The following is a 13,416-nucleotide window of genomic DNA, read 5'->3' as shown; positions in this document are numbered from 1 at the left end:
TCGTGGGGCAGTGCACTAACAGTGAAGGAAGGGTTGTCTGGTGCCGCTCCTGCCGGTAACTACCCATATGACTTCATACTGAACTTCTGCAGGCTTCTTTTTCCTGACCAGTATGTGCAGGGGTTATAACAGGTGATCTTGGTGGTCCTTCCTATACTGAGAAATGATTACCAGCTAGCACTGGTCTTTCTGTCCCTTTTCTCAACAGCTTACATTATGTAACAATTAGTTAATTAGTTTCTTTCAGCCTGTTAACATACTGCAAGGCTCTTTATGATAGAAGAAAAAAGATTGCAGTTCTATTCTCTGACTGTGCTATTCACTTTTGTCTTTAAATCATTTAACATTCCTTAGCTTTAAATTCTAAAAAGTATGGAGGTTTGAAATACTAATATCTCCTTCCAACTCAAAATGAATCCTTTTTTTTTTTTAAGGGAAAAAATCTGTTGATAGTGAAATAATTACCCTTTTATATTTGGTTTTTAATTTTAGAGTGTTAATACTTTGTTAATGCTCTATAACTTTTATCTATTGTCCCCAGAATCAAATCAAGTGCTCTTTATTATATTTGACACTTGTTTCAGTTTATTATCTTGTGTCCTTTCATTTTCTGCTTTAGTGTGTTTACTTTGTTGTTGTTGTTGTTGTTGTTTTTAATACTAGGTTCCTCCTTTAATTCCCAAGACTGATTCAGATCCTGAACATTGTCGAGTTTCAGCTCAACTTGATGATACTGTGAGTTAATTTTTGTTTTGGTAGCAGTCAATTGGAATTCAAATCATACTTTGCAGATCTTTTTAACTTTTTAATGAACTATAATATGTATATGTCATTAATATACTCATATTTTAAACATTAAGTTTGATGAATTCTTACAAACTGAACATACCCAAGTAGCCAGCACTATAAACAAGAAGCAGAACGTTGCCAGTACCCCAGAAAGCCCCTAATGCTCTCTTCCTATCACTGTCCTCTCCCCTGCCAAGGATAATCACTGTCCTGACTTCTACCCTGCTTTTATACTTTATATAGATGAAACTGTAAGGTATGTACTCCTTTCAGTACCTTTCATACCTGGCTTTTTTTGTTCAACATTGTGGTAGCCTTCCATGTTGTTCTGTGTGATTGTGGTTTCTTCATTCTTGTGGCCTTACAGTACCGCATTTTGTAAATATAATACAATTTATTTGCTATGTTATGAACAGTACTCCTATAAACATTTGGGTACATATCTTTTGATTAAATAAGTGTGTATACATTTCTCTCTGTACCCAGAAATGGAATTGCTTGGTCAGGGGTTATGAATATATTCAATTTTAATAGATACTCTCAAATAGTTTTCCACACTGTTGTACCAGTTACATTACCATCAGCAATGCATGAGAATTTCAGAGGTTCACAGCCTGCCAGAATTCAATATGTTTACGTTACGCCTTTTTCATTTTAGCCATTCTGGTTGTTGTATCTCATATGGATTTACATTTCCCTGATCATAAGTCTGTTGTCCATTTGAGTGTCCTGTCTTATATGTCTAGTCCTTTCCCCCATTTTTCTGTTGGCTTGGCTGTCTGTCTTTGTCTTTGATTAGTAAGAGTACATTGTATAATCTGAGTATTGGTAATTTGTCAGATACAAGTATCTGTATATTGTAAATATCTTCCACTTTGTGTGCTTTTATTCTCTGTGTATAATCTGTACCTACTGCACAGTCACATAGATGTTCTCCTGTGCTTTTCTTCAAACATCATTTTTCTTCACCATGCCAAAACTTAGATTTGCTGTTCATCTAGAATTGCTTATTGTGTGTAGAATGATGTAGGAGTTCAGTTGACCTAAGCACTATTTATTGAGGCCTGCTTTCCCCATTGTATGTTTCTCCCTTGTTACAAGTTAAATTATTTTATGTATTTGAGTCTGTGCTTTATATTCTGTCCTATTATGCAGATTTATTTTAAAGTTATAATTATCCCCTTCAGTTTCTCATTGGATTTCTTTACAGTAAACTGTCTTAAAGATAATATTTTTGTTTTTTCAAGAATATTTTAGAATGTTTATTATGTGTTGTACTGTTATAATATCCGTAACATTATGCCTTTTAGTAAATGTTTATAATTTGTTCATTAGAATTGTTAGGTGGCACTAAGCTCATGAATATACTTAATCAGAGAAGAGAGCAGTATTGAGAGTAGATAAGCCATGAACTTTTGATATGTAAAGAGAAGGCACACTCAAGAAAATGTTTACAACACAGTGAAAAATGAATGACTCATGCTGTTTTCTTAGTATTCAAATTGCAACATTGATGAGGAAATAGAAAAGAATAGCTTAGTGATCAAAGAATTATAAAATTACTAGCAGTCATGCAGTTTGTTGCAGTTCTGGATCTGCACCTTTCTCGTTTTCTCTATATATTTCCACATCGAAGGATTCTCATTGTCTTCCTTTACTTTTTATATCATTAATTGAATATTCCCATGGTGAAAGTGTACAGATTTTTACTTGTTAAAAATTAAAAGAAAATTCTAGTGATTTAGTCACCTTTTGTAATGTTAGCTGTGTACTGGATTTTATTTCAGGTTCTTTATTGTAAGAATGCCTAATATGTACAACTCACTAACCAAGCAAAGCAAAATGTTCGGTGTAGATTTTATTTTGTTCTATTGAATAAGAAGAAATGTTGAGAATATTTTGTCCTTTTGAAAAAGTTGCTCCAGAGAATAGGCAGAGGGGCTAGCTAGCATGTATTATAAACTAACAGAGACTCTAGTAAAAGATCCCAAATCCTAAGGTCAAGGTCATCATGAATCCACTTTGAGAAGTTTTTTTCAGCGCAGCTTTGAAGTTTATTCATCATTGTAGATTTGTTGAATTCTGTTTTCTGTCAAAACAGATGTTAAAAGTATTTTTTGCTAAATTAGAATAAAAAGTCAGTTATAAAGGCTATAGTATAACTTGTTCTCCAACCTGTAAATTATAGTAATCATTTGGTAAAAGCAACAAAATTAGCCATTCACAAGAGAGTAATAAATGTATCTTATTTCTTCCCATTATTTTCTCAGGTGGATGATAATATTCCACTTAGGGTAATGCTGCTTCTCATGGATGAAGTATTCGACTTAAAAGAGAGAAATCAGTGGTTGCGAAGGAATATCAAAAACCTACTTCAACAACTTATAAGAGCTACATATGGCGATACTATTAATAGGTACCACTTTTTTAAAAAAACAAAACTACTTAGAGCTGATCTTACTTAGCTTTTAAAGTTTTACTTTTAGAAGTAGATTACCCAAACTTTTGTAGGGGAATTTCTTTCTCTGGGCCTTTGAAGAAGGTTATTGAAGCATTCTATTGCTCTCAGAGATAATCTACACACAAATTAAGTTGCTTACTCCATGAAAGAAGTAATATTTCTCTATTTGATTTACCTTCTAAAATCTTGACCATACTCATTTAAATTTCTTTACTTTCAGAAAAATAGTTGACCATGTTGATTGGATGACCTCACCGGAGCAAGTAGCCGACTTAGTGAAACGTTTCAGGTATGTCTTTAGACACAGTCTTCTGCAGGTAGCACAGAGTTGAGCATTGTTATCACTAACTTTTATTGTGTTCCTTCTCTTTTTGGCCATAACATTGGTTTTAATCATCACTGATGAGCAAAAAAGACTTGTAAAAATTATAATGAACATTTATCCCTTGGACTTATTAATCTTTGTTTTCTTTAGAACCAGAATAGAAAAAAAAATTGTAAATGAAAAAGCTTTTTAGATCTTAGGCTACATTTTATCACAGTAATGTGGCTTCAAAATAATTGAAATATTACATGGCATGGTCATATAATCAGATTAACTAGTTTTGGAGATTAATCTTTTTCAGTTGTATTTGCTAACTTTGATTTTAAGTGAGATATTTTAGAAATTTGTTTGTGTGACCATGGTCTAAATTTTTATTTAGACCCTTGTATTTATTTTTATTTAGGCTCTTTTATTTAGAGGTTTTTTTTCAGAATCTCTGAAAAGGTTCAGATTAAGAGCAGTGATACTCCAGTTCATATATCAATTCTCCAAAAATGTTCTCAGCCCCTTCTCTGTGTCTAGCCCACTTAACTGGGGACTGAGAGGTAAGATTCAGTCCCTTCAAGGAATGCATGGCACAGCAGAGAAATAAACATCTTTTCTAACAGTGAGAGATAAGCAGGACACAAATACGCATGGCATCATGTCCTTTGAAGTAACAGAAACAAGGCAACTATCAATAGTGTACAATATTTGTTTGGCACCATCCAACTACTTGACTATGGCCACTTTCTGATTTTATCCTCCTTTACGAGATAGGGGGTTTTGTTTCCATTTTGTTACAAGGAAATTGAGAATTTGAGAAGTTCAACAGCTTGCCCAAAGGCTCACATGCTAGAAAGTTGGGGAAACAAGTTTCTCTAATCTGAAGCTGAGTTTCTCCTCACTGTACCATATTGTTTCTAAAAGCTGAACTGCCTTCCCTGGCATGTGCATTCTGTTTCAGGGTGGATAAATGTTGTTCCTCTGGAGGGCACATTAGAATCACTTGAACAGCTTTAAAAAGTGCTGACAGATCCTTAGGTCCCATTTGCAGTCTGACTTAATGCATCCGGTGGAAGGCCTGGACATTGAGTGTTTAAAGCTCCTGGGTGTTTCTAGTGTGCTGTCAGTTAAGAACTGTTCTGCCCAGGCTCTCTCTGAGACCAGATCCCAGGTAGAAGCTTAGTTATTGTGCTTAATTCCTCTCATTGGCTTGAAGAACTAAGGAACAGTAATCAGCACACTGTAAAGTAAAGAAGAATGGATTATATAGGTGAAAGAAACATTGTAATCAACACAGCTGTAAGATGTGGGTGCAGTTACTCCAGGGCATACTTTTGTTATTCTTTTCTTGTGTAAACCCTGCTATCTGTTGAATATCACACCTTTATAGAATTTCAGAAATGTTTCCTTTTTCTGTTTGCATTTGTGTTTTCTGTAGAAAATTAGAATAATTTTACCAACTTGTATCATTAGAAAATGAAAATGTTTACAAAATTTATTTAATCTTCTTAAATAGAGATGCCTTTTGGCCAAATGGCATTTTAGCCGAGACTATCCCATGCAGAGATAAAGGTATTCGAATGAGAACAAGAGTTGCAGGAAAAACTAAATTACTTTCAATTATGCCAGGTAAGTGAACATTTTTAGCATAAATCTCAATTTGTACTTCCGAATTTATGGCAAATTTAGCTGCCTTTTGACTAGAATAATTTATCAATTTGATGGCTTATATACCAGGAGGCATTTTGCTAGTTATTTCTCATATATGTTTAACTAATCCTCATAACAGTATTGAAGAAGAAAATGGCAACCCACTCCAGTAACTCTTGCCTGGAAAATTCCACGGATGGAGGAGCCTGGTAGGCTACAGTCCATGGGGTCACAAAGAGTCGGACACAACTGAGTGCCTTCACTTTTTTTCTTTCTATAGTTCCTTTTGGAGCAGGAGATGACAACCTGTTCTTGCCTGGAGAATCCCATGGAAAGAGGGGCCTAGTGTGCTATGGTCTATGGGGTTGCAAAAAGTCAGACACGACTAAGTGACTAACACACACACACACACACACACACATACACACACTAATATAACAGTATTATAAAGCCTAGGGAGCTGTTAACATCACAGCTTTAAATATGAGGGAAAAAGTCAGCTGAAAGGGATTGAGTGTAAATACCCAAGGTAGATTCCCTGATATCTACCTTGGAATAGATGGTAAAGAATCTGCCTGCAATGCAGGAGACTGGGGTTCGATCCCTGGACCGGGAAGATCCCTTGGAGAAAATAATGGCCACCTACTCCAGTATTCTTTCCTGGAGAATTCCATAGACAGAGGAGCCTGGTGTGCTATAGTTACTCCATGGGGAATTCTATGGACAGAGGAGCCTGGTGGGCTATAGTCCACAGGGTCACAAAGAGTTGGACACGACTGAGCAACTAAAACACACACACCCGAGGTTTAAGGAGTGAGTATTGGAACTCTGACTTAGCTTTGAGTTCTTGAAACCACTGTATTCACCACTTCAGTAAAAATTATACTTTTAACCACTTCACTTTGCTGTCTTGAAACATTTTAAGAATAAAGTTGATGATAAAATCTGTGACAGATGAAAGTGAAAGTCACTCAGTCGTGTCTGATTCTTTGTGACCCCGTGTATACAGTTCCTGGAATTCTCCAGGCTAGAATACTGGAATGGGTAGCCTTTCCCTTCTCCAGGGAATGTCCCCAACCCAGGGATCGAACCCAGGTCTCCTGCATTGCAGGAGGATTCTTTACCAGCTGAGCCACAAGGGAAGCCCAAGAATACAGGAGTGGGTAGCCTTTCCCTTCTCCAGGGGATCTCCCCAACCCAGGAATCAAACAAGGGTCTCCTGAATTGCAGGCAGATTCTTTACCAACTGAGCAATCAGGGAAGCCCATGACAGATGAAAGGGCTAATAATAAAGTATAATGAAGTATGAGGTTTTCAAAAAAAGAATATTTGTTCTGTTTAAGAGAACAAGCATATTTTTTGAAAGAATCCCTTTGAAACATGCTTAACCTCTGCTAAAACATGGTCCTAAAGAAAGTATACATGGTGGCATTGTTTTGGTGTAATTTGAATTATTTTAGAACTCTGCTATCTCACTAACTTAGATTTACTTTGCCCATTTGTCTTCTCTCAGTAAGAGAAATTTTGTTTGGTTGGGTTGTTGATTTCTCCTATGGTGATAAATGTCTTTTAAAATACCTAGATATCTCTTCTCCACATTTTAATTATGGATGTAAGGAATAGAAAAATACTTAAGTTTTCAGTATCTATTTCTTTTCCTATAATTTTGTTTTTCTTTAAATTTTCATTATAGATTTTAATCTATAATTCTCTTCTGTCCATTAAATTGGATATTTGCCACATGGCTGTTTATTCCACTTGACTATACTGTTGCATTTGCAGATAAAAAGCAAGTTATAGAAATAACATTTTAGAAAAATAAAGGGAAACAGTAGCCTAGGATATTAATATACTTTTATAATAAGCCACATGGTGCTTTAGATGTACTTAGTTACGGAGTAGAAATCTTAATGCATTTGTACAATAAATATTTCTTGAGAGCATTTTGTGAGCCAGACACTATTCTTTACACTGATCTTTGCCTCCTTAGAGTTTACATTCCACTAGGGGGACATAAAAGACATACAAAAGAAATAGATGAAGCACAGTATATTGGATAGTGCTAAGAGCCAAGGAGACAGATAGTGCAGGAAAATGGAAATGACAGGTGAGTTGCAGTTGTGAGTGGATGACACTTACATGAAGACTTGAAGGAAGTGAGGAAAGATATAAAAATAGGTATTTTTATATGTACAGAATTCCTCACCTGTTTTTTAGTAAATTAAAAAACTATTTGCTTAAAATTATATTGTACCGTAGTTAGAAACATACTTTTTGGGAGTTGCATGTTTCTTTTGAAAGCAATAAAGTGTTGTTTGGGGGGCCCTGTTTATAAATAATTAGGAATGATCCTACATGATGTTCCCTTACTCAAGTGTCTCTAGTAACTTGATGTTGCCTGTGAGTAAACTCCAAATGTGCTCACCCTACCAGTTGAAGCACTGCCAGTTTTCCATTCTTTTCACCACTTTCTTTTACAGGAATCCTAAAATTGAGCCAAATTGTTCTACCCCATTTCTTGAGCCTGTCTTGTTTGTTTGTTTGCTTGTTTTCCCCACTTGGTGCTCATTTCTTTATTCATGTTCTTAAATCCTTTATCTGTTTATACCAATCAGATCCCGCCAATGCACTGTTAGTGTGTTACAAGTTTTTTTAAATCAGAGATCAAGTTTCTACGTTTCTTTGTAGTATTTCTCATTGTGCATTAGATGGAGAATATTTTTATAGTGTTTTAGAGTTTACAGATCACTTTTCACTTTATCTCATCAAAGCTTTATAAATTCTCACAGTAATAATGATATTGGTTATTATAAACAGATGAGGAAAGAAACTCAGGGTGGGTGAGTTATATAGGTATTAAGGGACAGGCCTTCCCAGATGGCTCAGTGGTAAATAATCCGCCTGCCAATGCAGGAGACGCAGGAGACGTGGGTTCCAAACCTATATCGGGAATATCCCATAGAGGTGGAAATGGCAACCCACTCAAGTATTCTTGCCTGGAAAATCCCACAGACACAGGAGCCTGGTGGTCTGCCGTCCATAGGGTCACAAAGAGTCGGACACAGCTGAGTAACGTTAAGGGACAAGATTATAACACATAATTTGGGGTTTCTGAGTCTGGGTCCTGCTTTCTCTGTTGTTATATTGCCTCCCAATACCACACAAGTGTGTGCATAATTGTGACATATAAGTTTTAAGTCAGTTATTAAACTTATATTAAGGTCATTCACTGAATACTGGTTATTTATCAGTCACTCAAATGTGTACTTTACATGTTTTAACTTAGAATACTTTTGGCCTTGTATTTCCTTTGGATAATGAATTGTGTTTATTTCCCCTCCCCTTATTTAGATGAACTGAAGCACATTATTGGAGCTGAGACAACACGGAAAGGTATTCTTCGTGTTTTTGAAATGTTTCAGCACAACCAGTTAAATAGGAGAATGGTTTATGTCTTTTTGGAAGGCTTTTTGGAAACCTTATTTCCACAGTATAAATTCCGTGAACTTTTCAACAAACTGCATTCACGGTCAAAGCAGATGCAAAAATATAAACAGAAACTTCAAACTACTCAAGCGCCTTCTTTACAGAAAAGGTGACACTCCAATCTCTGAAACTGGTGTTCATTTTGTCCAGGACTAATGGTATGGACGGATCTTCTGGGGCTTAACTCATATACTGTTGTGTCTGCACCAGTCTTTTAGTGTCTCAGAATAGATTATTAATACATCATATGACTGCCATTCTTCTCATCATTGTCTATAATCCAGCCACTTGTACCAAGAGAGATTTCTGTGTCTTAAATGATTTGGTGCATATTTTTGCAACACTGAGAGGATACTGCCTACATCTCAAGCAAGAATGACATTGGTCTCTTCCGTTTCAAACTAATCAGCATTCTCCAGCAATGACAAAGTGCCAGAGTGTATATATGAGAGTTAAGGAAAGCACAAAACAATGGTTCACAGATAAATTGGCTAATTTGTTTAACAGTGGGAAACTGTGCAATGTACTGTTTGGAGGGGTTTGTTTTGCATAATGGTTTTATATATCTTTGTCGGAATTTTGATATAGTGTAGATTAGCCAGGTGAATGATCTTTGAAACATCTGTTTCAGGTCTAGGGAAAATGACAGAATGCCCTTGAAGTATGAAGTGACATTATATCCAAATTACACTTTTGTTTTCATGACATAAAAACCTAGTGTAAAATAAAACCAGTCACAACCAAAGTTTGATTGGATTTGTTATTCATTGGTAGAAAACAGATTTTAAGTAATTCTTCTATGTCTTAAGGGCTCTAGTTTGCTCTTATGGTACTCATAATTAAGTTTCATTTTGGCATTCTGTGTGCAAAAAGAAGCATATGGTGGCTCTTACTTAAGTTTTGAAGTTATTACAGCTTTCTTTAAGAGATTATTGATTATTATAGGGGCTAGAATTTGTTGAAGGAACTGCCAAATACTTCTTAAAATATGAAAATTTTTAAAAAGTACTCTTGAAAGTTACTCTAGGATAATTTTAAATTGTGTGATCTAGACATACGTTAGGTGATTGCATAAATAGCAAATCAAAGGATTAAATGAGCTTATAAGTCATATGTAAATGTACAAATTCCTAACTCTATTACAGTGTACATATATGAAAAGAAATAATGAAAACAGAACTATAATATTTTTTAAAATATGCTTTTATTTATATTTTGCATAATGTAAAATTCTACTAAATAAAGCAAGTTGGCAAACCCCTCGGTGTATACATTTAAGTCCCTAAAATAATTTTATACCAACAACAAAATACCTTTTCCAGTTTTGGAGCTTCTGCATTTCCTATAGTTTTCTCAGTCTCCATTTGTCCATCTTGGAAGTCTTCATATGTTTTATATGCAGGATTTCTGCATAGTTTAACTTCCACTGACTAAGTGTTTGGGCGTCTCAGTGTTTTTTGTTTTGAAAATATTTAACACTAAAACCTTATAATAGTGAAGCTATTTATCAGACCACTGAGCCAAGATGCTGGTGTTAAAAGAACTTCCGGGTGCTTAGGATAAAGGGACAGAGTATTGGTATCCCAGTTGTTTGGGAGTTCCAAGATTGGGACAAGATGGTTTTGTCTTGTTCTTGCTGAGATCCTACTTACTAAGCAAAGCCTGATAGAATAAAGCCTTCCTTTAAAGCTTTATGATAATGATCATATTTATTAATAATGCTGTTATGCATACTTATAGTTTGCATATATTCAGCCTGTGTTGCATGTCTTCAGAATTACATAAATTAAATCCCTTTCATTTAAACTTCCAAATGAGAAAAGATCTTTATTGACTCTGGTGGAAGAAATAATATTTCTTCTCAATGTATCTTCCTGCCCCAGGCTTTAGAAGAAACATGTGAAACATGTCTGTAGGAAGCATCAGCGTGGCCGTAAGTGCAATGATTTTCAGATACACCCCTGCCCGTTTCCAGTATATTTTTGACATAAGTAAATATTAAGAGTAAACAGAAGAATTCATGTAAGAGTCTACTGTGTACATGTGAAAACGCATTTCTAGATAATGTGAGGAACGCTGGCCATCAACCAGGGAAAGGTCATGCAGTATTGCAGATTTTCATGAAGCCCTGCAAGCTAACTGCAGTCATACCAAAAACTATTAGAGTAAGTGGGTTTTTAAAGTAATTTTTCTTTAAAAGAGTTTATATTTCAAAAGCAGAAATGTCAAATGGTAGTCTATGTAAACAGTTGTGCATCTTCTCTTTGCACATCTGTGTTTTACATCAGAGAAAGCCGTGGTCATGCTAAAATTAGATCCACTTTTTGAGTGATTTGGTCGAGCTGTGTGTAAAATATTTAACCCATAAGTACAGTGTACTATGTTTAATGAAGTTACTACATTTAATGCATTTATTGCATATATGAATATATACAGGAAGAGGCTTTATGTCTTCTGATATTTGATTTTTGAATGTGTTTTTAAGTCAGTGGTGCCTTTAGGCAAGAACCTTCAAAATTAATCATTCTTTGAGTTTTTCTGATTTTTCAGGTAACATAAACTATTTAGAAACCATCACTACTAACTTACAGTTCATTCCTCTAAAAAGTTGATTGTATAATTTAAATGTAATACTTAGGTGGGCATTTCCTGTGATTAGGGTTTTCTGAATAGTTGCTGAAAACAATTGTGCCATTGACCAATGGATGCACTTGGTTAGCCTTAATTTTTATTTTAAAAAACATTTAAAACTTTCTTGAATATAGCAGTTCCTTCATTTTAAGTTTCTGCTGCGGGTGTTTGGAAAAAAATCAAACAGTTAAGCACTACTAGAAAGTGTACCAATTTTTAAAAAATTAAGAACAGTATAAAATTTCACAATCTAAAATTTTAATTTGTGCAATATTTTCATTTAATGCATGTGTATTTGAGTAATTGTAAAATAAATGAATTTTTACTGTTTTGAGATCTAGTTAAACTGTCTTCTTAACCCAACAACTTACATTCCGTTGTTGTTGCATCCTTTTATTTAAGGACTTGTTTTAAAAGTCGTTTTGTCACTCCTTGTAAAATTCTTTTGTTATTAGTAAATTTTGCTTATAGGAGCATGGCTCCTGTATTACAAGGGAAAAATATAAAGAGCACATTTTAGGATTACAATTGTTTAAAGATAACTTGTGCATATCATTGTACAATAAGTGTCAACTGTGTGCCTAACTATTCTATCAATACTTCTTTAACGAAGAAACAGCAATCAGAATGTCAGTTATTTTTATTGAACTAAAAAGATTTAAAATTTTATTTGGTTTGCATTATGTTTTGTCCATTAGAAAATACTAATAAAGTATTAACAAACCTTTTTGTTGAATTTTATTTCATAGTGATGTATTTTTATTACTTTTAAAAAAGTGCTTGTTCAGTTGTCTTACCTTTAGTATTTGTGTGTATTCTCCTTTCTTTTCAATTTGGAAATCAAGCAACTCAAGTTCCAGGTTGATGGATAAACTACTGGGTGATTACTGACTTACTACAACAAACTGAATTTACTTTTTCCTTTCATGGGGCAAGTAATTTACTACCTCAGCATTAAAGAAACTTCATTCTTCCCTACATACAAAATTATAATTTTCCCATAAAGGGAAAGACCTATAAGTAATCTGTTAACAATTTTTGTTTGACCTCCTTTTAAATTCATCATGTGCCTGCTGTGATGAGGTTTCAGTTTTAAAGGCAATAGATTCAGGACTCTGCAGTGTAGCTCTGCCTCATTGGTCATAGTATTTGCAGCCATCTTGGATCTGGATCCACAGACCTCAAACATCAGTGTGATTACTCCTCCCCTAACAGGGGCAGTCACATTGTTTCTCAAAATACTTACTGTAAAATATGGACCCCTTTAAGATGTTCATGAAGAAATAATTTTATACTTTTATGTAACTTACGCAAATCTATATACTATCCAAAACCCTGAAATCTTCCTTCACAATTCAAATGATTGTATCAAAGGTTCTAAAAAGTTATATAATAAAGAACTGTTTAACTTTGCTTAACTTCCCAAACTTAGTTAACTATAGAATCTTTTCTTATAAATATTTATGACTGGGTTTCCCACGTGGCTCAGATGGTAAAGAATCTGCTTGCAGTGCAGGAGACTCAGGTTCGATCCTTGGGTGGGGAAGATCCTGTGCAGAAGGGAATGGCTACCCACTCCAGCATTCTTGCCTGGAGAATTCCGTGGACAGAGGAGCCTGGTGGGCTACAGTCCATGGTGTTTCAGAGAGTCGGACATGACTGGGCAACTAAGACTTCCACTTCAGGGAAGAAAACAAAGTGAAGCCTTTTAAAATTAGGAAATAGAAACTTGAGACAAAACCAATGGATTTAGGACACAGTGTTATGGGGGATTTTGTTTTTGTTTTTCTGGATTTTTTTTTAATCATTCCAATGCAGAGTTCAGTGTTTGAAAGAAAGGAGAATTTGAAAAATTAATTATACATATTGAAGTTGAATTTGCTTCTAGGTACCAGAATAATGAATTCAGTGAGGGATAATAGAGTATTGTCTCATGAGAAGGAGGAAAGATACTTGCCAAGGATCTTGCTGATGTGATCAAAGAGTGAAGTGTTAGTTGCTGAGTCACATCCAACTCTTTGCAACCCAGTGGACTCTTTGTAAGCCAGCCAGGCTCCTCTGTCCATGGAATTCTCCAGGCAAGAACATT

The 13,416-nt window shown here is 34.9% G+C and overlaps 1 protein-coding gene across 4 annotated transcripts in view; it reads left to right on the top strand.

The window, feature by feature from the left end:
* SNX13 (sorting nexin 13) overlaps positions 1–12,051 on the top strand; it is a 148,460-nt gene extending 136,409 nt beyond the window's left edge. For 2 of the 4 annotated variants that reach the window (XM_069587604.1, XM_069587608.1), the window contains 5 exons: positions 664–735; positions 3,060–3,205; positions 3,471–3,539; positions 5,077–5,189; positions 8,562–9,441. In XM_069587604.1, the coding sequence (XP_069443705.1) occupies positions 664–735; positions 3,060–3,205; positions 3,471–3,539; positions 5,077–5,189; positions 8,562–8,809 (648 nt within the window). In that variant the 3' untranslated portion in view covers positions 8,810–9,441. Of the gene's footprint in view, positions 1–663; positions 736–3,059; positions 3,206–3,470; positions 3,540–5,076; positions 5,190–8,561; positions 9,442–10,579 lie in introns of those variants that run through there. The other 2 variants (XM_069587605.1, XM_069587607.1) reach the window with 2 other exon arrangements.
* Positions 12,052–13,416: the final 1,365 nt, after the last annotated feature.

This window comes from Ovis canadensis, chromosome 4 (assembly GCF_042477335.2).
Source record: "Ovis canadensis isolate MfBH-ARS-UI-01 breed Bighorn chromosome 4, ARS-UI_OviCan_v2, whole genome shotgun sequence".
NCBI classification, from domain to species: Eukaryota; Metazoa; Chordata; class Mammalia; order Artiodactyla; family Bovidae; genus Ovis; species Ovis canadensis.
Note: the sequence above shows the minus strand (reverse complement) of the source record. Positions and strands in the feature narration are given on the sequence as shown.